This window comes from Hemicordylus capensis, chromosome 3 (genome assembly GCF_027244095.1).
Source record: "Hemicordylus capensis ecotype Gifberg chromosome 3, rHemCap1.1.pri, whole genome shotgun sequence".
Classification (NCBI taxonomy): Eukaryota; Metazoa; Chordata; class Lepidosauria; order Squamata; family Cordylidae; genus Hemicordylus; species Hemicordylus capensis.
In genome coordinates this window covers 128,980,771-129,001,988 of record NC_069659.1, presented here as the reverse complement: position 1 = coordinate 129,001,988, position 21,218 = coordinate 128,980,771, and the positions used below count along the sequence as shown (strand labels likewise).

Below are 21,218 nucleotides of genomic sequence, written 5' to 3'. Positions count from 1 at the left end.
TCTCAAGCAAGCATGATATTTAGAGCTGATGTAGATGTGGTGAAAGTTTTGGTGGTGAATTTAGATTTTCTCATTTTCTCCATGGTGGAGTCTGTCTCCTCACTGAAGAGGTCCTTACTGTCAAAAGGTAAGCCTTCTATTTTGTCTTTCATGTCACCCTGTAGATTGGTAGAGTGAAGCCAGGTGTGTCTCCTCAGAAAGCTTTCAGCGGCCAAGGAAAGTGATTTTGACTCTGCCAGTACTACTCAATACTACTTGAGTATTGATTTTGGCAATACTCAACTGCTGGCAAGTAAGTGCTGCTGATTTGTTCAGTGTTTGTTGGAAATTTTTCTTGAATTCTTCTGGAAAGAGGATGCCCAGATCATTCTGAAGTGCCTGCCATATGCCATGGCTATATTTAGCAGTGCAAGCCAAATAGTTCACTATTTTTATGTATAGGCATGAGGTGGAATATATCTTTCTCCCCAAAATATCCATTTTTCTCCCCTCTTTGTCTGCAGGTGTAGTGCGGCAGCACCCTGTCTTAGAAAAGGAGATGGTGCAGTTGACGACCAGTGTGTTTGGAGAGGCGTGTTTTAAAAGGTACCCCTCCTTTTCATGTATCCATTACAAGCTTTCTAATCCTTTAGAAGTGGGGGTTGTAGTATGAATCACCTCCCATGCACATTTTGCAGCTCTAGAAATGACCTGGAGAACTTGAAGTGCCACAGGTCGAGTGAGACTTTATCATAAAATTATAAACAGGGTCATCCATAGTGGCTAGCTCAGACTTGTGATCAAATCCCAGAACTGCTGCCATCTCCCTAACGTGATGGTGATAAGCCTTCATTTCTTCATTAGGCAAAACATGTGTGGCCAGAGGTACATCATTAGGAAGATCGTCTAGGTCCTCTGATTCATCACGGTTGGACTCGAAGTCTGAAGAGCCGTGATGTTCAGAAGGTGAGTGAGTTGGTGATGGCAGTATATACATCTGAGTCTCAAGGATAACCTTTTCTTGTGGTGCTGGAATAGGTAAGGTTTGAGACCCCATATCAGCGCCTTTGAACACAATCTGAGTACTCTTATTCACCAAGTGCTTTGCAGATGACCATGAGACCATTTAGTTGCAACAGAAAAAATTGTACAGTGGGTTTCACCAGTAAGGGTGGGCCATCACCTCCCACTAGAGAATGGAACGTCAGAACTGGAGTCATTGCAAATGCCAGGAGATAAGACAGACTTTGGTTGCAAGGATCTTTAGGGTTGATCTTCTTGAAAATTATAAGCTAAGCCAGGTAATCTAGTCCCCAGATACGCCAATGCAAGAGTCGCCCCTGCAGTAGACGAATGTGCAAACCCACACAAAGGCCACAAACATGGGCCTGCCAAATGGGCAGCAGAGAGAGCACACGGTGCTGGAGTGTATTGGTCTGGAGGAAAACTTTTGGATGTGGATGTCAAAGGAGTACTTGACTCAGAATCCAGTATGGAGAGCAAGGTGCGGGCAGTGGTAGGATCCAATAATGCCTCCCTGTCCTCTTCCTCAACATCAAATGTCAGTGTCAGAGCTTGGCATTGTGCAGTCACCAATCTTGATACCGACAACACCGGAGTATGTAAAGTAGACATTGGACTTTGCATGGCCAGTGTCGATGGAAGATGTGACGACACCGATGGAGATTTTTGGTGTCGATTAGGTGTCGACGGGGCCAGAGTCGAATGAAGTGGGGGCCGGAGACAGATAACAGACAACAGGCCCTTGGCGTTGAAGGGCAGTCGCCATAGAGTGGTTTCTCTGATGTTGGCTGCGTCTCCATCGATGTTGAGGTTTTCGATTTCGAGCTTTGGCGATCAGTCTCGACTGCTGGCACCGAGGATTTTGGTGGCAAGCTTTGTATACCGGATGGGGACAAGCGTTCTTTCTTTTGTCAAGTCCACAGTCTTTGACTTGTGGCGAAGGTGAACAGGTATCTGATCTCAAATGCTTTTCCTTCTACTTCAAATGTCTCGATGTCGGAGTTGACTTCGACGGAGCCTTTGGGCTTTTAACAGTGATCAATGTCAATGGTTGAGCTGGTTTCGAGGAAGACGGCTTAGGAGTCGACATCAGGTCTTTAGAAGCCGATGTCAAAGTTGCAGGGTGGGGTTCTCCCAGCATCGAAGGGCTTAACACTTCGTCATAAATGGTGGCACGAAACTGCAAAGCCTGATTTTTTCACATTTGCTTGGGAAATAACAAGCATATCTTGCAAGAGGAGACATTGTGCTCCTCAAGCAAATCAGACACAAATCGTGGAGGTCTTTCAAAGGAAGCTTGGCATTATAGCTCGTTCAAATCTTGAAAGTCCATTTCTCCTCAGCTGTGTTAGGTTATCCAAAATTGTAGTTTAAGTCCGTTCAAGAAGCTCATATTAACGCCAACCAAGTCCAGAAGCTGTTAAAAGTCAAATACCAAAATCAACAGTCCATGGTTTGGTTTTTAAATAAACACACACAAAGAATGTTTGCCAACAAGGAGTAACAGCTCAAGGACTGGATGCAACAGCGGTCGGAAAAGAACTAAATAACATGACGCCCGGCCTGGCTTTAAATAGCACGCTGTAGGCGTGAGGGCGGGGCTCAGTTACCTCAACGAGCTCCAGCATGCTACTCTGAGGGTCCTGAGCAGGCACATTACCCATTCTTATGGATCTCAATCCAGATTGTGTGGTGCTCATCGATCTAGGACTTAAGCCAAGCATGGATGGCTGATTTGCCATAACTTTTGGTGGAATTTCTATACCAGAATTATATTCTTGAGACACTCTTTAAACAACAGAGAGATTTGAAAATGAGAAATTTAAAATGTTTATTTTAGCATCTACTTTGTGAGCTTTCTTCAATTGCTCTAATGTTTTCAAGGGCTTATAGCTTGTTTTCCCAGATGTAGAAAACGCCCCACCTACTCAGGTTTTGTTTTGTTTTTAAATCTAGTAAAATGAATAGAGAACAACCTGTTGAAAGATTTTTCCACTGAAAAGTTAGATCCAAAGATCTGTTTTGTTTGCCTATTGAGTGAGTGTTTTCCAGGATCAGATCAGTACTACTGCCCACCTTTCAGTAGTAAAAGAACATGCTTTCTATTGGGGAGGGGGGCAGGAAATTACCTCCACCCTCCTGTCTTGCCATGGAGTTGGGCTCAACCTCTCTTCTACATCCGCTGCTAGCATGTTTTCTTCTCCACTAGGAGCACTGCCTGTGGAAGCAAGGTCCGGAGGTGGTGCAGGAGATGAAGACAGACATTCCACTGGTGCAATCATACTTGCAGGCATTAATGCTCCAACGACAGCATCCCTAAATCAGAATTAACTATTCAGCATATTCTTCTGCAATATTACCCAGCTGCCTGACTGGGCAGAAAACATGCCAACTTAACTAACTTAACAAACCAACCCAGGGTCTTAGGACGAAGAATGGAAAAACAAAAACAAACAAATGCAAATAGTCTTTTCATTAAGATGTGATCAAGTTGTATATCATCAGAGCAATTCATCAAACACTGGCAACGAATTCTCTCCATCCAAACATTCCTAAGAGATAAGTCCACAAACAAAAATATATCCTATTATCCTGTTTACAAGTAAGATTTTTTAAAAAAATAGGACCAAGGTACAGAGGACCTGAGGATAATCAAAATAATCTTCAAAACTAAAATGTAGATAACTTGAATTAGTTATTCAACATCTCTATTTATCTGCTTGGGCTAGGGAAAGGAACATTGGTCTTACCTGTGAAGGGTTCTTTTCCCCCGTAGCTGGAGCTCATCACTAATGGGATCAGGTAGTACTGCTCATGTCCATGACAGGCCGGAAGTTAAACTTACTAGTTCCTGCCACCAGAAGGCGTCAATCCCAGTTTCCTGGACTGTAGCGAAGAGGCGCAGTACAGGAGACAGCAAAATAACTATAAGAGCAAACAACTATAGAAGAAGAAAGGTTAAAGAAGAAAAAGTCAAAGCGAGGTGGAAAGCCAGAGGGGGAAAACTATGCACTCCAATTCCCAAGAGCTGCCACCACCCAGAAACGGCTGCCCACCTTGTTATGGTGACAATCCTATAAACATATAATAATACACATCGATACCGAAAAGTGGAAGGCTCCCAGACATGACATGCGGGAGCGTCTGATGAGCTCCAGCAACAGGGAAAAAGAAGCCTTCAAAGGTAAGACCAATGTTCATTTTCCCCCTAAGCTGGAACTCATCACTAATGGGACATGTCCAAGTGGTATGCAGTCTGTGGGAGGGTAGTATGTCCTCAAAGCACCTGTTGGAGCACCGTACGGTCAAAAGCCTCCTGCAGAAGCAAAAAGGTCTGGATTTTATAAATGCGTATAAAGTGAGTAACCGAGGACCATGTTGCGATCTTGCAGATGGCTGCCAGTGGAGCGTGGGTGGAGAAGGCCACAGAAGTGGCTGCACTGCATGTGGAATGAGCTGTGATCCCAGTTGGCACTGGTAGCCTCTGTGCTGGGGATTGGGAAAGAAGGAGACCCTATAGGCAGAACTCCGAGACCCTATATGCGGAAGTTATGGCCGTCAAGAAGAGGACCTTGTATGAGAGGAGCTTAATGAGAATGGACGCCAAGGGTTCAAATGGTGGCTGGGTCAGGGCGTTCAAGACCTTGTTGCAACTCCAAGAAGGAAAACATTGGATGGAAGTGGGGGCCAGGCTGGAGGCACCTCTCAGGAAATATGAAATGTGGGGGTGACATTTCTGAGAGCCCGGAGGGCACAGGTCCTGAACCGAGGCCAGGGCAGATATCTGGCGTTTCAGTATGTTGGGTCTAAGTTGGAGTTCCTGCCCCTCCTGAAGGAAGGCAGCTCCAGGATTCCTGATGACTGGAGGTTGAGATGGAGCCTGCGGGACCACATGGAGAAGGCCACCCAAGTGGCTTGGTAGATTCTCGGAGTGGAGGGCCGGCGAGAAGAGAAGATGGTGTTCTGCACTTGAGAAGAATAGCCTGCTGCCGTCAACTTCTTGTGCTCAACCTCCAAGCGCAGAATTGGAACCAGCCTGGGTCTGGGTGGACGATCGGACCTTGAGTCAGGAGGTCCCGATGGAGCAGTAGACTTCAGGGGGGGTGGATTAACAGCTTGAGCAGATCCGGGAACCAAGGATGTCTGGGCCAGCAAGGAGCTATTAGGATGAGCTCAACGCATTCTAGTCGCAATTTGGCTTCAGGAGGATGGTTGGTGAAGGGAATGCGTAAAGGAAACCTGATGGCCAGCAGGCTGTGAGAGCATCTGTGTCCTCCGCTTCATGTCTGAGGAACCAAGAGAAAAAGCAGGGAAGCTGCGTGTTGGTGTTGGTGGCAAAGAGGTCCACTAGCAGGTGTCCCAGCTGACTGGTGACCTGTTTAAATGTTAGTGACCAATCCGCGGGATCCACCTGTTGGCAACTTAGCCAGTCCACCTGGGTATTGTCTACTCGAGATGCTCTGCAAGAATTGACAGCAGGTGCGTCTTCACCCAATCGAAGAGGAGGATTGCTTCTTTCATCAACGTTCTGGAGCAAGTGCCGCCCTGGCAGTTCATGTGGGCCTTGGTTGTGACATTGTCCATGCAAAGCAAAACATGTCTGCCCGCCAGGAGATGATGAAAGTGGTGTAGGGCCTGACTGGCTGCGCTGAGCTCCAGACAACTGATGCCCTTCCTTGCTTCTTCATCGGACCAAGTGCCCCAGGCTGACCAAGTGCCCCTTGACAGACCGCTCCCCGGCCTGAGAGGCTGTTGTCTGTAATGATGACAATCTGATGGGGAACCACCAGAGGAAGGCCGCGGTCAAGGGCTGTGGATAGCCACCAGTGAAAGGAGTTCTTGACGTGGTTTGTGAGGTGCATCGGCACGTGGGTCACTGCCATGATCTTATCCTGGAAGGGCAGGAGGAGCCACTGGAGTGGGCAAGCATGCCACCTGGCCCAAGGAGTGCAGTCTATGCAGGCTATCATCAATCCCAGAACCTGGGATAAGAGCAACAGGTCTGCGGAGGGAGCAAGGCACAATGGTCGAATGAGAGCAGCAAGCTTGGCCAACTCCTTGGCCCACAAAATGGAGGCCCTAGCGAAAACAGAATTAGCAGACGCCACCCGCACTACGGTGGCAGAGGCTTCATGTGCCTTCTTCAGCAGCAAATCTGCTTTCCTGTCCTCTATTGTCTTAAATTGCTCTTGTTCCTCAGTATTAATGAGGGTCCCCGAGACCATCTGTATGATGGGAGGATCTATACGGGGGGCAGCCAGAAGAGAGGCAGCCTCCTGGGAGAAGGCGTAATGTTTCCTAGGGTAAGAAACGATAGGCCTACAAGAGGCTGGTTGTTGCCATTCCGTCGACATGACCTGTTTGAATAGCTTAGGGAAAGGAACCGATGACTGAGGAGTAGATGAAGAGGGAAAGACGTTCTGATCCAAGTCTGAAGCCTGCATAGTGGCAGAAGGAGCTACATCATTTATTGTCCTCAGCCTTGGAAAGTAAAATATCAAAATCATTAGAGGAAAATAAGTGTGCTGATATTGGTGCACAGGGGCGGATTCCTCATCAGAAAGCCCTCCCTCTTCCCTCTCAGGGTCAATCTGTGCGAGCTGATTTGGAGATGTTGGTGACCCCAGGTTAGCCTGACTCAAATCCGAGTCTGATCTCAAAGGCACTCGGCTAGGCGGAGGTAATACTGGTAAAGCAGGGTGGGCAGAAGGAAGGGCAGGCTGGGTAGGAGGGCAAGGCTAGATCAGGGGGAGGTAGGATGGGGAGGGCAGGTGCCCTTGGTTGTGGGCGTTTATAAGGCACAGGAATTGTCCGGGACAGTGAGGAAGAGGAGTGTCGCCTGTACCCAGACTGAATCAAAACACTTAAAGGACAGCGGTGAGCCGAAATAAAAAAGGTGGAAATAAAACCTCGGTGTCTCTTCGGCTGAGCAAACGCCTTCTCATCCAGGCAGACTGCAAAAAGACCAAGCTTTGCCGAGAGGCGATTGCCGAGAAGGCAAAGAAGGACAAGAGCAATGTGCTTGGCCAATGATGCCGCTTGAGACGCCCTGTGCACACCGGCGCCGTGCCCGGGAGGATGAGGCGGGCGAGAGCTTTCCGAAAGAGAGCCGGCCAGAAGCTCCTCAGCGAGGGCGCGCTCCATTATCTGAGCAAGGCGACTGCATCTAAGTGCCCCCCTCAAATGCAAAGAAGTAAAAACAAAAACAAAAGCCAACTGATCCAATTAGAACTGAAAAAGCTGTTTTGTTTTTAAAAAAATTAAGAAAAGCAAGAAAACTAAGTCAGCTCCCTTCCCACCCTTGCACAATCTAAGAGGCAGAAGGGGGCAGAGAGAAAAAGGAAGAAATAGGCCTAAGAAGTAGCGAATAGCCAATCTTAAGTAGAGAGCAAACTCTCCATGCTGCACGCCTCGAACAGACAGGACTGGAACTGGGGATTGGCGCCCTCTGGCTGCAGGAACTAGCAAGTTTAACTTCCGGCCTGTCTTGAGCATGAGCAGTACCTGATCCCATTAGTGATGAGCTCCAGCTCAGCGGGGAAACTTGCATATGAAAAGCCATACTATTGGAACTACCCAGGGGTCTTCAGTACCACAGCAGCAGCAGAGATGCATATGGCAAAAAACAACAAAAACCCAACAAACCACCCTCTCAACTTATCTGCGATGGAATCAACAAACTTCAGATTGTATTCCCACATGATTAAGCAAGCAAATTTTCTACTTTCAGAAGATGTCACTAAAGCTATAATACCCAAGAACATTTTTATACTACAAGGCAACAAAGCTGAATCTAACCATAGATCTTCTGTGCACATACTTACCTGGCATACATTATCTGCAATGCTGTCAGTATATGAGATAATGCCTGCTGTTTGGCAAGGTTGCCATCTAGTGACAGAAGGATCTTGGCAAGTGAAGGCCGGTTAGGTTTGGAACAGTTTGCACCACTAATTTTATTACTAGCAGCAGAAGAATCTGCATCTGATGGGACACCTACAGTAAATAAAAGAATTGAAGATTTTCTATTGAGAAAATTGATAGTAGACTTCTCAACTATGGAAGAATAGGTCAATCCAAATCAAAATCCAAGATACTGGGCTAATTTATTCAATTGCACTAATTGGTCAATACATAGCTAAACATTAGGTAAGTGCCTCCCCCCACCCCATGATACTTCTGACTGTTAATATTTACTCCTTTTTTCATTTTCATTTTTCCATTCCTCTTCCTAACTACCTAACTACCTTTAGTTTTCATTCTGGTCAGTATTTAAACACCCAAATTTGGTGTCAAGTAAGCTTTCATTCTACCATCAGAATGGCCCAGTTCAGACACCAGTTGGAGCTAGGACTGAATCCTGGTTTCATGAGACATTCCCTAGCGCTAGGGAGGAATTCTACTTTCGACCATGGCTTAGTGCAAGCCAGGATCAGTCATGATATCTGAACTAGTCAATCATGGCTTAATCTAACCAAATTTCCAAATAAACCAGAATCTGAAGTGGAAACCCAACCAAACCTTACAGTGAGCTGCATAAGAGATGCACTCGGTTGTTGCTGTTCCCACAGGGACGGAACAGTCTTTGCCTGTCTCTCAACTTACATATGAGAAAGCAGCTAAGCTGCATAATGAGATATCTGAGGAATGAAGAGCTATTCTGGAGGACAAGAGAGAATTCCCCAAGGAAGAGATTAAGACACCTCATCATCAGTTACCTATTCCCATGATAGGGTCTCCTTATTTTATAACAGTAATTTCCCCTCCCTGCTTTTTCTCCCACTTTTCTTGCCACATTTGTGTATATTATTAAAAGAAAAGAAGAAACGCTAGCCTTATATTACCCAAATAAGATGCGCCTAAAGGGTCCCTAGCTGTTTGAAAGAGAACTGGCTCATGCACAGAAGGTGTAGCTACATCCATTGTTGTCCAAGCCACACTATGGGAAGATCCACAAGCAACTCGAGTGATCTTCTGGCCTTCTAAACCCTGCACCAGAGTTGGCTTTCTGTTGACTGTAGTAGACCCATTGCCTTGCTGTCCATGATCGTTATCACCCCAAGCATAAACCTGCCAATAAATCAAATAAGTCTGTACATCATCCTTTTCAGCGAGTTTTCCAAATACTGTATAGCATATTCAAAATTTCGGTTTGAGTCATAGAATAATATCCAACGTATGTAAATCTTTTTGAAGCATATGGGGAGCAGCAACTGTTTTACATCTGCAGTCTTAACATTTCTGAAAATTTAAGGTTTCAGTGTTTCAACTGGATGCCAAGCAGCACAGAAACTATGTTTAACAAATAAGTAGTTCCTATTTCTAAGAAGGTCTTAACTCTTAGAAGTTTCAAAGTCAGTCTAAATGAAATTGGAACAAATAACTCATTCTGATTCTGGAGAGGCTTTAATTCATTTCTGATTCCATTGCATTAAGAAGAAAGGAAATGTGTAGTAAATATTTTGCTTTGAAACTGCCAGCTACCAAAGCCCAAACCAGACCAAACTCGTATGAATACCAGGAACAAAAAGAGACATATTTCACCCAGTATATCCAACATAACATTCATAGTAAAATAATTTCATTAACATCCTCACTGCAGCTTCTTGGTTGCCATTTTACATTATGTGTACTTGCTAACAAAAGATTATAACAAAATACATTATTTCACACACACACACACACACACACACACACACACGTTTATTTATTTATTTGTTTATTTATTTCCCATTAGCTAAGAGAGATCTAAATAGACTCTTATTACTTAATGCAGGAGACAATCTAGCAAAAAGTTGCAAAATATTCCATTATATGCAAATAATGGTTTTTGCATTTTATTCATGAAAATATTCAAACTATAATGGAATATTCAAACTATATTGGAAACTATAATGGAAAACATTCTCAGCACTATTAGGAAAAAATGTCTCTACTGCCCAATAAGCAAGCAGCTTGAAAGTAAGGATGTGCACGAAATGCTTCATGCATATCCCAGGGGGCAGGGAGAGCTACCTTTAAAACAAGGCAGGCAGGTCCTACCTGCTCTTCCGGTGAGGTGCCGCCCCGTTGTGGCACTGTCGTTCTTTAAATCTAACCTGAAAGCAGCAGCTGCACTGCCGACCCCTTTAAACCTCTGCACCACGCGGATGAGATGCTGCTCCCAGCCGCTCGGCTGTTGGGAGAAGCACCCCATCGGCGCAGCACTTTAAAGCGCAGCTGCTGCTTTCAGGTTAGCAATGTCATGCCGCAATGGGGCGGCACCTCAGAGAAGAAGGTAGGATCTGCCTGCATCCTTTTAAAAGGTACACCTCACCCTGCACCAAAACCTTTTGGCTGCAGGAGGCCAAATCATTTCGGCACCTCTCCGAAGAGGCACCTAAATGATTTGAGCACATCCCTACTTGAAATATTAATACTGGCAGTGATTCTTAAGCGGTTCATTGCATTAAATCATTGTTGAATTCAGGGTTTCAACACTTAAATGTAGGACTTCAAAATTCAGTCCAGAAACGTGATGCATTCACGTTTGAGTGCAAAAGAGAACTGAGCATCACACTCAATCTGGCAGACTCCCTGTCCATTTTTTTTCCCCAAATGGGCTTACCTGCCCTGTGTCAGTGACCGCTAGGCAGTGGAGTGCACCTACAGCCACGTGCACTATCTTCTTTCCCCTCAGTCCTTCCACTACTTGGGGTTTTCGTACATGTACATCAGTACCATGTCCAAGCCTGAAGTAGTCTCCTTTGCCCCTTAAAATAAAACAAAACTGTTACATCACTCCAAGCACTAACATGTTGACAGCACTTACAAATCAAAATGCTTGAAACTAGTATTATCTCTAACAGGGATTTCCAGATGTTGTTGACTACAACTCCCAGAATCCCCAAGCAAAAGCCATTACAGCTGGGGATTCTGGGAGTTGTAGTCAACAACATCTGGGAATCCCTGTTAGAGGGAACACTGCTTGAAACAGGCAGAGAATATGAGCAAAAAGCAAAGATTTCTTAAACCTGAATAGGAAAAAAAATTAGGCATTAGGGACAGCTGAAATTTTACTAGGGTTTTTTCTCAGTTCTCACCAAGCTATTGCATGGAACAGTTTTTCCTCTTCCTTTCCCTCACCCTACTCATCTTTGCCATCTCTATGCTATTTCATGCAATGTAAAAGTGAGAGAAGGAGGAAAAGCAGGATCTCTTCCACCTATGGCTCAGCAACTAAAAGGAAGGGCACAGAAACAGCATCTCTCAAGAGATCGTTTACTCCCTAGCCTACAGGTAAAAAGTATCTAGACTTGCATTTTTCAAAGGGGGCCAATAAATCAAAGTTACCTAAAGAATGTGCCTTAGTATTTTTTGTTGCAGACTCTATGTGAGCATGTATCAGAATAAAGGACTAATATCGAAGTGTGAGAATTATTTTATTTATAAAGGTAGTCATTAACAGATTTTTGTTTGTGATTTTTAAGATACCTCAAAAAGTTGCTAGAGATATAATATATCTCTATATATTATATAATATACTGTACTGCATACTGTTATATATGGTTATACTCTTCCTACCAATCTGGCTGACTTTATGGCCATTGCTAAGAAATAAAACTAAATAACAATAATAATGATACAGACCTGGCTTTAGAAATGTCCCTTTACTTGGGATGAAAAGTGCACGCTATAAATAGTTTAATAAATATGTTGCATGTGTTATAAAACATACCACGTCCATACCACTCCAGACTTGGTAAGAGCCAAAGAGAACTGAGCACCACACTCAATCTGGCAGACTCCCTGTCCATTCAGCCTTTCAATGTTTTGAGGAATGTTGCATCCTTCACTTCCTCCTCGACCCAATTTTCCAAAATCTCCATCTCCCCAGGAAAATACTAGCCCTAAAAAAAGAAAGTTGGATTAGAGATTGCAACTGCAATACATACATTAAAGTTGTGGTAAGGAGGATGCTTCTCACCTTCATCTGTCAAAGCCAGAGTCTGGGCATCTCTGCTCCCACAAGCAACCTGAATGACTCTATGACCAAGGAGCACCTTAACCTACAACACAGAAAATGTTTGAAGCGTATTCATTTCAAATTGTATACAGTTTGCTCATTGAAGAGAAACACACTAAAGACTCAGGCATCAAGTCAAGTAAAACCTCTCTAACTCAAGGAAAACTGCTTTGAGCTTCCCAAAAGATTAGAATTCAGTTTTCAGTACCAGCAAGCTAAAAAAAAGGAAAAAGAAAGATTCGGTAAGCATTTTGAGATTTGTAATGGAAGAATTTAGGGAAGAAAGAAAAAAGGAAACCTAAAAGCTTGGTCAGCCTTCGTCAGTCAATTAAAAAAAAAAAGCAACACAGTGACTGGGTCATTTCTGATCCAATTAAGACACACCCTGACCAACAGGGTTATACGGAAGCTTGCTGTTCACGCTTCTCATTATTTTCTTAAGAGACTTCTATCCCACCTTTCAGGCACAAAGGCCTCATAAGATCATTAACAAAAAAGTGTGAATACCACAATAAGACACAGATAAAGATATATTATAAACATGAGTACATAGGTATCTTCCAGGCCAATGGAAGGGCCTCACTGTCTTGCCTCATCCACTGCTGCAGCTGATGGAAATGTTTATGGGCCCATGTTCACTAATTTACAGGTATTTATGGAGATTTCTCTCAGCGGGTGGGAAAAAAGGTTATTTCTCTGGGGGACTGGGGAAATACTGTTTTGGCAGAAAGCTGGGATGGGCTTTAAATCAGGGAATCCAGTGTTGTGTAATATATCCTCCCCCCACCTTTTTTTTTTTTTAACATATTCTATCCCGCTCTTCCTCCAAGGAGCCCAGAGGGGTGTACTACATACTTAGGTTTCTCCTCACAACAACCCTGTGAAGTAGGTTAGGCTGAGAGAGAAGTGACTGGCCCAGAGTCACCCAGCTAGTATCATGGCTGAATGGGGATTTGAATTCAGGTCTCCCCGGTACTAGTCCATCACTCTAACCACTACACCACACCGGCTCTCATTTGCATTTGAATAGTGTAGATCTCTGTGGGTGCTGAAAAGAAATGTAACTTTATATGATATAATATGAGAACTTGCTATGAATTAATAGCAGTCAGATTATTGTACAAATTGTGAACCATACAGATTGACTCAATGCTTTAAGTTTAATATCAAGGGCAGAATTTGAAAAGCAATGAATTGTAAGAATATTTGTTATAGTACAGGAGGGCCTCGTTAATTGCGGGTCCAGCACTTGCAGTTTCGCATATCCGCAGCGGGTAATTAGCAACCAACCTCAGTATAGTATGCACAGGAAAAGCACAGAGGAAAAAGGGTAAAGCCTGCGTATCCGTGGGTCAGGGTGGCCAGAAATAACCTCTGAAGTCATTTCCAGCCACAATTTTGACTGTCAGAGAAACCAGAGGCCATTTTATGGCTCAAAAACAAAGCAAAGCCTGCAATTTTCAAGTGATTTTTGGCACCACTTTCAACAGCAGGGCACTTTGAGGGGTCATTTGGGGTGACTGGGAGGGACAGGACAAAACCCACAATTTTGGGTCAGTTTTCCAGGAACCGAACCCCCCACCCCCACCATTCCCATTGCCCTAATGCCCCTTATTCACAGATTCACTATCTGCACGCACACACACACACAGAGAATGGAATTCCTGTGAATGACAGGGTTCTCCTGTATTACCTCTTACTGGTTTAATTCAGAGTGTGTTTGTGCAACCACACACAGGAGTTCCACTGTCAAATCCAGATTAAACCCGCCCACTCCTTAGTGCAGAGTGGGTTAGACAGAGAGAGACAGAAAGTATGCACCAGATATTTGGCCCATTGTTTTAAAATGTCTCCCCTCTTCAGATCTGGTGTAGGATCTCTTGGCTATGTTTCCATTTTTATTGTGCATCAGCAAATGTATGTGTTATCTTAAACAGGAAACATTTTATGACTTTACCATCTTTGGTTTAAGTTGTGTTGTATTGTCCCCATGTCCCAGCCGACCATATTCACCAAGGCCCCATGTGTACAATTCACCGCTAGAAGTGATGGCAGCACTATGAGAACTGCCACAGGCAATATCACGGATACGTTTTGTTTTCAGTGCTTCTATCAGCCTTGGTTTATCACAGTTCCTAAAAACAAGTCACATACAAAAAATGAAATATTTTGTTTTAATTTACTTTATATTTTATATTTAAAATAATGCAACACCCATTTATTATACAGATTGTGGTCTTTACCCCCCCCCCCCCCATCAGATACCTGCTTAAAATATTTGGGAGCTATAAAAACAGAACCCAGATTCACTTCTGATGAATTGCAAAAGATCACTGTCACTAACTTACCCTAAGGAAATAAAATTATATCGGGCAGAGTATTTTGCATAAACTTCCTATTTCTTACTGCTTCCTTGTTTAAATAAACCATCTCAAAGAAGTATCACTAACTATGGGTGTGACAAAATCCAGCAAGCTCAGAATAGCAGCAAAAATAAATATCCTTACATTCTACTGAAGTGTCCAAGTTTCCCATCATCTCCTTCACCCCAGGAAAATACCTTCCCATCAACAGTTAAAGCCATAGCATGGCGACCACCTGGAATAGAAAGGAGTACGAGAAGGTGGACAAGGTAGCAGCAAGGAAGAAAAATCAATAGTGGGGGAAAACCTCTTAAACAGCTGTGTTAGCAACAGTATCTTCCATGCACTCCAATCCGCGACAAAATGCCTTACTTAATTATTTTTCATATTAAAATTTCAGAGTGGCTTACATCAGGGAGAAAACCCAAGCCTGACTGATTCATCCAAACAGAATTCAAATGACAGTTTGAAAGTGTGTGGATAGCATCCAAAGTGGCACTTACAGGATTGTTTGCAGTTGTGGTGCTCTGCCAAGTTTGCTATCTATCACTAGCAGAAGAGGAACCACCTGAATGTATGTTGCACAAGAATCCTGTTCCCTATTTGCAGGTACAGAGGTTATGCAAGAGAGTGCACTTGCACAAAAACTAGTCTGGAACAGAGGTGAATGCCTTTTCATAACAGCCAGGCATAATGTCCTTATGCTCGTGCAAGACTAGATATACTGCCCTCTGTTGATTCCAAATCAGAATGGAGAAGGTATATGGTAGAAATCATTACAGAATAAGCATTAGATTTTTTTTTAAAATGGTGTGGTGGTTCACTTATTGACCCCCAGACTGACTCATGACAGCAAAACTAATTTCTGGGAGAAGTTTCATATATTTTGCACTTGGTCAGATTTTGACTTCTCTCCACTTCAAGAGCCAGAAAGCAGCAAATAGACCAGAGGAAGACTGCTTCAACTATGCTGGTGATTCCACAGCAAACACAAAAAATGGACTTCATGTCTTTAAAATGCCTATGAAAAGATGCAAATTGTTTGCTTCAGCATCACTGAAGGACAGGCTGAGAGATTAGCATACAACCGACTAGAAAGAAGCATTCCATTTTGACAAAATATTCTCACTGATATATAGAACACAATAAGGAATAGATACCTGAATGAACAGCAACTTTCTTCACTACGTAATTACTCAGAGCAGTAATCTGTCGAGGAATAGGCACAGTTCCACTTGATAATCCTAATCCTAGTCTTCCATTAGTGGCCTCTCCACAGGCATATACTTTACCCTCAACAGTCACTAAAAAGGCAGAAGATATTTGATGCTCCATTATTGAGAGAAAGCAAAGTTTTATTAATTTTTTAAAAAAATTGCAATGCCTTACACACTGGTACATTAGTAACTGCACGATGGAGAGCTTCCCTACCTGCAAAAAGGCTTTTGGATCCACCAGCTACCTGCACCACATTCAAGGCAGAAAGCGTCTCAGAAAATGAAGGAACCTTTATCTATAACATATAAATAGAGAAAATGAATTGTTAATCAGACCTAAAAGAGCTGCTTGCAAAAATCAAAATGATTCATTATCTTTGACATCTACTAGATTTGCTTTTATTTATTTGATTTATATTCTGCTCTATTCCATAGAGTTTGATAAGCTTATAGCACTTTTAAAAAATAGTCCTGTATGCTAGAGACTCAGAAAAAACTAATCAAAAAATGGCTCAGCCCCAGCTGTGGTGATGATGGTGTCTCTTCACCTCTGGCCAAGGAGATGACAGATGTTAAGTCACAGCTCCTGGAATGATCCTCCTCTTCAGCAGTAGTACCAATTTCCAATGGCAGCTGCTCCCAAGTACTTCAGAATGTGATTGCTTCCAAGTACTTCAGAAGTAGTTATCCTTCAGTTAACTAGAAGGCATGTGCGGTCTTTTTAAAAAGCAAAACAACTTTGCTCAATTTTTGCTGCTTACAAACAAGTTTCATGGGAAATGAAACATTCTAAATATTTAAGAACAAAATATTTAAAAACAATAATACAATTTCTGTAAATCGGATATTCCGGTAAAAATTCAGCATCAGTAACAGTACATGAGCCAAAATCTAAAGAACCACTCAGAAGCAGTTCTGTTTCCCCAAGATAGCTAGATTTTCACATTTCTCAATCAGTAACTCCAGTGGAAAAGGCAAACTGTTTTTGGAAGTGAAGGGATGTCAAAAGCACATCATCGCGTAACATAGGGGCTTGCTGTCAGAAGAAAAAAAGAAAAGAGCAACAAAAAATACACAAGATACGTCCAAGATTTTGTTGTTAAATTTACTGTTACATTTCTATACCGCCTTTCACTAAAAACAATCTCAAGATATTAAAATAACCATATGAACGCTAACTCAATAATATGCTGCTACAAAAGTTTTAATTACCAACTAAAGTATTCCACTATCCTTGTTTAGCAGAACAATTCATGTCTATGAGTTTTGTTTCTGTTAGAAACTGGGAATTGTAGGTGTAGAGAATTGCCAGAGCAGGTGAAATTGGTGCTCTCCGGCCTCTCTTGCTAGTTTAAACTGTGCAAGCTGTACTGCAAGTTACATAGGCCATACAGGATCAATGTTTTAAGATAGCAGTTGCCCAAACAGGATAAAAGTAAGATGCCAATAGAAATAATGCCTTTAAGTTCCAGTCTTAAGGAATGCAAATGACAGAAGACAGTGCTTTCTGGAAACAAATTCCTACGAAGTATGTTCATGTTGTAAATCTTAGTGTTTTAGGATTTTTTGCTCTTTAGGAATATAGGAAACTGCCATATATAGGATTACCATTGGTCATCTAGCTCAGTTTACACAGACTGGTAGCAGCCCCAACAGCAACAGAGCTCTCTTCCTGTTCTGATCTGTGCAGAGAAATAGGTTTCTGAGAGGACAGCTTCCTCCACACACGACTGCTATAGCGATGCAAAATTCCCTGCAACCAGCAGCAATAAAGAGGACTAATTGTTGCCAGAAAGCCTGATTTTAAGGAGCATGGAGCACATTGCACCCCCTGCCCCCAATGAAGTTGGAACTGGAGGCATACAGTCTCCTCCATTTTGGATACTTCAGTTCACAGATCACGAACCCTTCTCCTGACCATATTTGGCAAAAGTTCACAGCCGGTCGTTTGGCAAGAGGAAAGCATCCCCAACGTCTCTCTCATTATCTTGAGAGATGCAACAGAATCCAAGCAAGATGGAGGGAATCCAAGCAAGATGGTCTAAGTCTCAACCTCATTGTGGGAGGTCAAGACTTAGGAAGTCATTTAGATCTACCTGTTCTGGATGGGGTTGCACTACCGTGGAAAGAGCAAGTACGTGGTCTGGGAGTACTTCTAGATCCAAACTTCTCCCTGATTTCTCATGTTAAGGCAGTGGCCAGGAGAGCTTTCTATCAGCTTCAGCTGATGCTCCAGTTATGTCCATTTCTGGAGATTAAAACCTTAAAACCATCTCAGAGAGACCATATAACTCTTGTATTGAAGGAGCTACACTGGCTGCCAATATGTTTCTGGGCAAAATACAAGATGTGGTTTATAACCTATAAAGCCCTAAATAGCTTAGGCCCTAGGTATTTAAGAGAACATCTTATTCATCATGAACCCCCTGCCCACTGAGATAATCTGGATAGGTCCATCTGCATTTGCCACCAGCTCGTCTGGAGGCCACTCAGGGACGGGCCTTCTCTGTTGCTGCCCCGAGGCTTTGGAATGCACTCCCTATTGAAATAAGAGCCTCCCCATCTCTGACAGATTTTAAACAGTCTTTAAAGACTCATCTGTTCGCCCAGGCTTTTAATTAATATTGTTGTAATGGTTTTAATGTTTTAAAATATTGTTTAAAATTTTTTAAATTGTTGTAATGTTTTAAATTTTTTGGTGTTTTTTTTTAACTAATGCTTTACTTTCTGTTTTTATTCTGTTGTAATCCGCCAAGAGACATAGGTTTTGGGCAGTACAGAAATATGCTAAACACATACATACATACATACATACAGTGGTGCATATGCTGGTAACCTCCAGCCTTGACTACTGCAGTACCGTCTACATAGGGCTGCCTTTGTATGTAGTTCAGAAACTGCAGTTGCTACAGAATGCAGCAGACAGGTTGGTTTCCGGCGTTGCCCAAAGAGATCATATTACACCCATTTTAAAAGAACTACACTGGCTACCACTAAGTTTCCGGACAAAATACGAAGTGCTGTTTATTACCTATAATGCCCTAAACGGCTTGGGTCCGAGATATTTAAGAGAATGTCTTCTTCATCAACCCCACCACCTGTTAAGATCATCGGGGGAGGCCTGGTTGCAGTTGCCACTGGCTCGGTTGGTGGCAACTTGAGACCTGGCCTTTTCTAGAGGAGAGCTGGTCTTGTGGTAGCAAGCATGACTTGTCCCCTTAGCTAAGCAGTGTCTGCCCTGGTTGCATATGAATGAGGGACTAGAAGTGTGAGTACTGTAAGATATTCCCCTCAGGGGATGGAGCCGCCACTCTGGGAAGAGCAGAAGTTTTCAAGTTCGCTCCCTGGCATATCCAAGATAGGGCTGAGAGAGATTCCTGCCTGTAACCTTGGAGAAGCTGCTGCCAGTCTATGAAGACAATACTGAGCTAAGTAGTCCAATGGTCTGACTCAGTATATGGCAGCTTCCTATGTTCCAAGATGCATTTCCTAACTAAATTAGAGTTTTCCCTTCTGTGAATGTTTTTAAGGACCTAAAAACATATCTGTTTAGTCAGGCTTTTTAGTTTATACTTTTAAAGCTTTGATTTTAGAGCTTTGGTTATAATTTATTTATTTATTCATTCAATTTTTATACCACCCTTCCAAAATTGGCTCAGGGCAGTTTACAATAAAACTGTAAATTTTAAATTGTTTTAATTATGTTAATATTTTAATGGTTTTATATTGTGAACAGCCTACAGACCTTTTTTGTATGGGGCAGTATAGAAATGTACCGTAATAAACAAACAAAACCAGCAAGTAAACCTAATTCAAAGGATATACCTCAAGGGAATAAAATACTCCTTTTTTGCAGAAGAGATAGCATTGCCTCTCTGCCGCAACTCAGATAAGAAGCAACATTTCCCAACCCACCATTAACAGCCCAATTAGTTGGCAACAACCAGAGCAGAGGCAGTTCATCAAAATCTAAAAATATATATCTTTGCACCTGGAGGAATATCTCTGTTCCCAAATGAGCCTTAAGTCCACCAGCTATTCAGATCTACAAGCACACTTCCACAAGCAATTCTCGACTTTTGTTTAGCAAGTCACACTCAAGACTGACCATTCAACTATGAATATTGTTTTACCTGAGTTTCTGTCCCTCCAGGGAGGGAGCTTGACTTATGAATGGCCTCCGGTCATGTTTTTGAGTATAGGTACTACTAGTCAAGGCACATGGCCTCAGAATCTGCATGCTAGTCTCCTTGGACCTTCACAATACAGGTTCTCAAAAGTGTGAGTGGTAGCCCTATGCTACTCACCCTCTCTTCTCCCTCTTTCCTGAGAGGAGATCTGACCATGTACCTATCTACAAGGATACCCAACACACCAACTGTTGCAAGAACAGTTTATTTTGAGGCTGCATTCAGCACTTGCATTCAGAAACTGACAGCCTCCATCTCAGATACCTGAGGTCACGGGATCATACCTGAGCTCACAGGATCATGAACTCTGTACATGCCCATATTTGGCAAACTATGCAATTTGATCGCTTAGCACAAGCAAACATGGGCAATGCTGGCCAAGGTCAGAACAACAAGTGACTGTAGGGAGGCTCTGAAAGAGAAGGAAAGCTAGCAAAGTAGACCTTCACAAAGGAAACAGTTAATTCCCTTCTTGCAAAAGAGAAGTAGCTTTGCTAATCTTCTCCTCAGGAACTCAAATATGCATGGTATGTCCCCACCCCACCATAAACACACTAATGCCAAAGCAAAGACCAGAAGGTGAAGTCATTAAAATTCAAAAGGTCTCTCTTTCTCTCCACCTGGAGACTTATGCATGGCCCCAGGGCATGAATTTGCCTGTTTGAATCCCAGATCCAAACATATGTTTAGAGCACTCATGACATCCAGAGAACTCTCAGAATCTATCCTGGAACCAAGGAGAAGGGGCCCTGCACCCACACTTACATGGACCTACACCACTTTGGTTCTTCAGCCTGAGAGTGGTCATGCGGCACCACTTGCCTCTTCTTTTTCCTCCTTTCCAATCTTCCCCTGCAAAGAGATCTGCCCGGGTATTTCCCTGCAAGTGCAGCGAATGAACCAACCGATTGGGACTGGTAATTCTATCCCTTCAAACTCCTCACCCCCTTCTCTTGCCTCCTTTAAGCCTGCATTTTAGTCCTTTCTCCAGTAAGCCTTAAGTGGATTCATTGACAATTCAGACCTTAAGGTAAAACAGCTCTACATGAGATTTTTATTATAGCTAGTTAGATTTTTTTCCTCTTCCTGTACCCCTCTTATCCTTGAATAAATCTGATTGTATTGCACTTCTGCCTCCTCACTATTTTCCAGTCCAAAACTTTGCTTAAATTGATACTGTGGCAGACTGCTCCATATAGTCACGCTGATTCCCCACATTAGCCCCAAACCCCAATTGGAGTGTTTAGCCAGCACTCCAGAGTAGTTCCATTAACACAGCAGACCAAGGATAGGTAAAACTAACCTTCTGCCTCTGAGTCTCCATGCCCCCTTTCTCTTCTTCTCCCTGCCTGCCTGCAAGCCCTTTCTACAGCAAGCCTTAACCTGCAATTTGGACCCTAAGTTAAAATAGCCTCTAGTGAGATTCTTGTTAAGACTATCA

At 43.1% G+C, this 21,218-nt stretch overlaps 1 protein-coding gene across 4 annotated transcripts in view; it reads right to left on the bottom strand.

Moving 5' to 3' along the window:
- Nucleotides 1–21,218, bottom strand: part of HERC2 (HECT and RLD domain containing E3 ubiquitin protein ligase 2) — a 201,984-nt gene that overhangs the window by 59,957 nt on the left and 120,809 nt on the right. For all 4 annotated transcript variants that reach the window (XM_053306133.1, XM_053306134.1, XM_053306136.1 and 1 more), the window contains exons 58-67: nucleotides 15,802–15,883; nucleotides 15,531–15,674; nucleotides 14,515–14,605; nucleotides 13,965–14,142; nucleotides 11,969–12,050; nucleotides 11,720–11,891; nucleotides 10,610–10,754; nucleotides 8,847–9,072; nucleotides 7,827–7,998; nucleotides 3,132–3,318 (exon numbers count right to left, since the gene is read on the bottom strand). In XM_053306133.1, coding sequence (XP_053162108.1) covers nucleotides 3,132–3,318; nucleotides 7,827–7,998; nucleotides 8,847–9,072; nucleotides 10,610–10,754; nucleotides 11,720–11,891; nucleotides 11,969–12,050; nucleotides 13,965–14,142; nucleotides 14,515–14,605; nucleotides 15,531–15,674; nucleotides 15,802–15,883 — 1,479 coding nt within the window. The remainder of the gene's footprint in view (nucleotides 1–3,131; nucleotides 3,319–7,826; nucleotides 7,999–8,846; nucleotides 9,073–10,609; nucleotides 10,755–11,719; nucleotides 11,892–11,968; nucleotides 12,051–13,964; nucleotides 14,143–14,514; nucleotides 14,606–15,530; nucleotides 15,675–15,801; nucleotides 15,884–21,218) is intronic.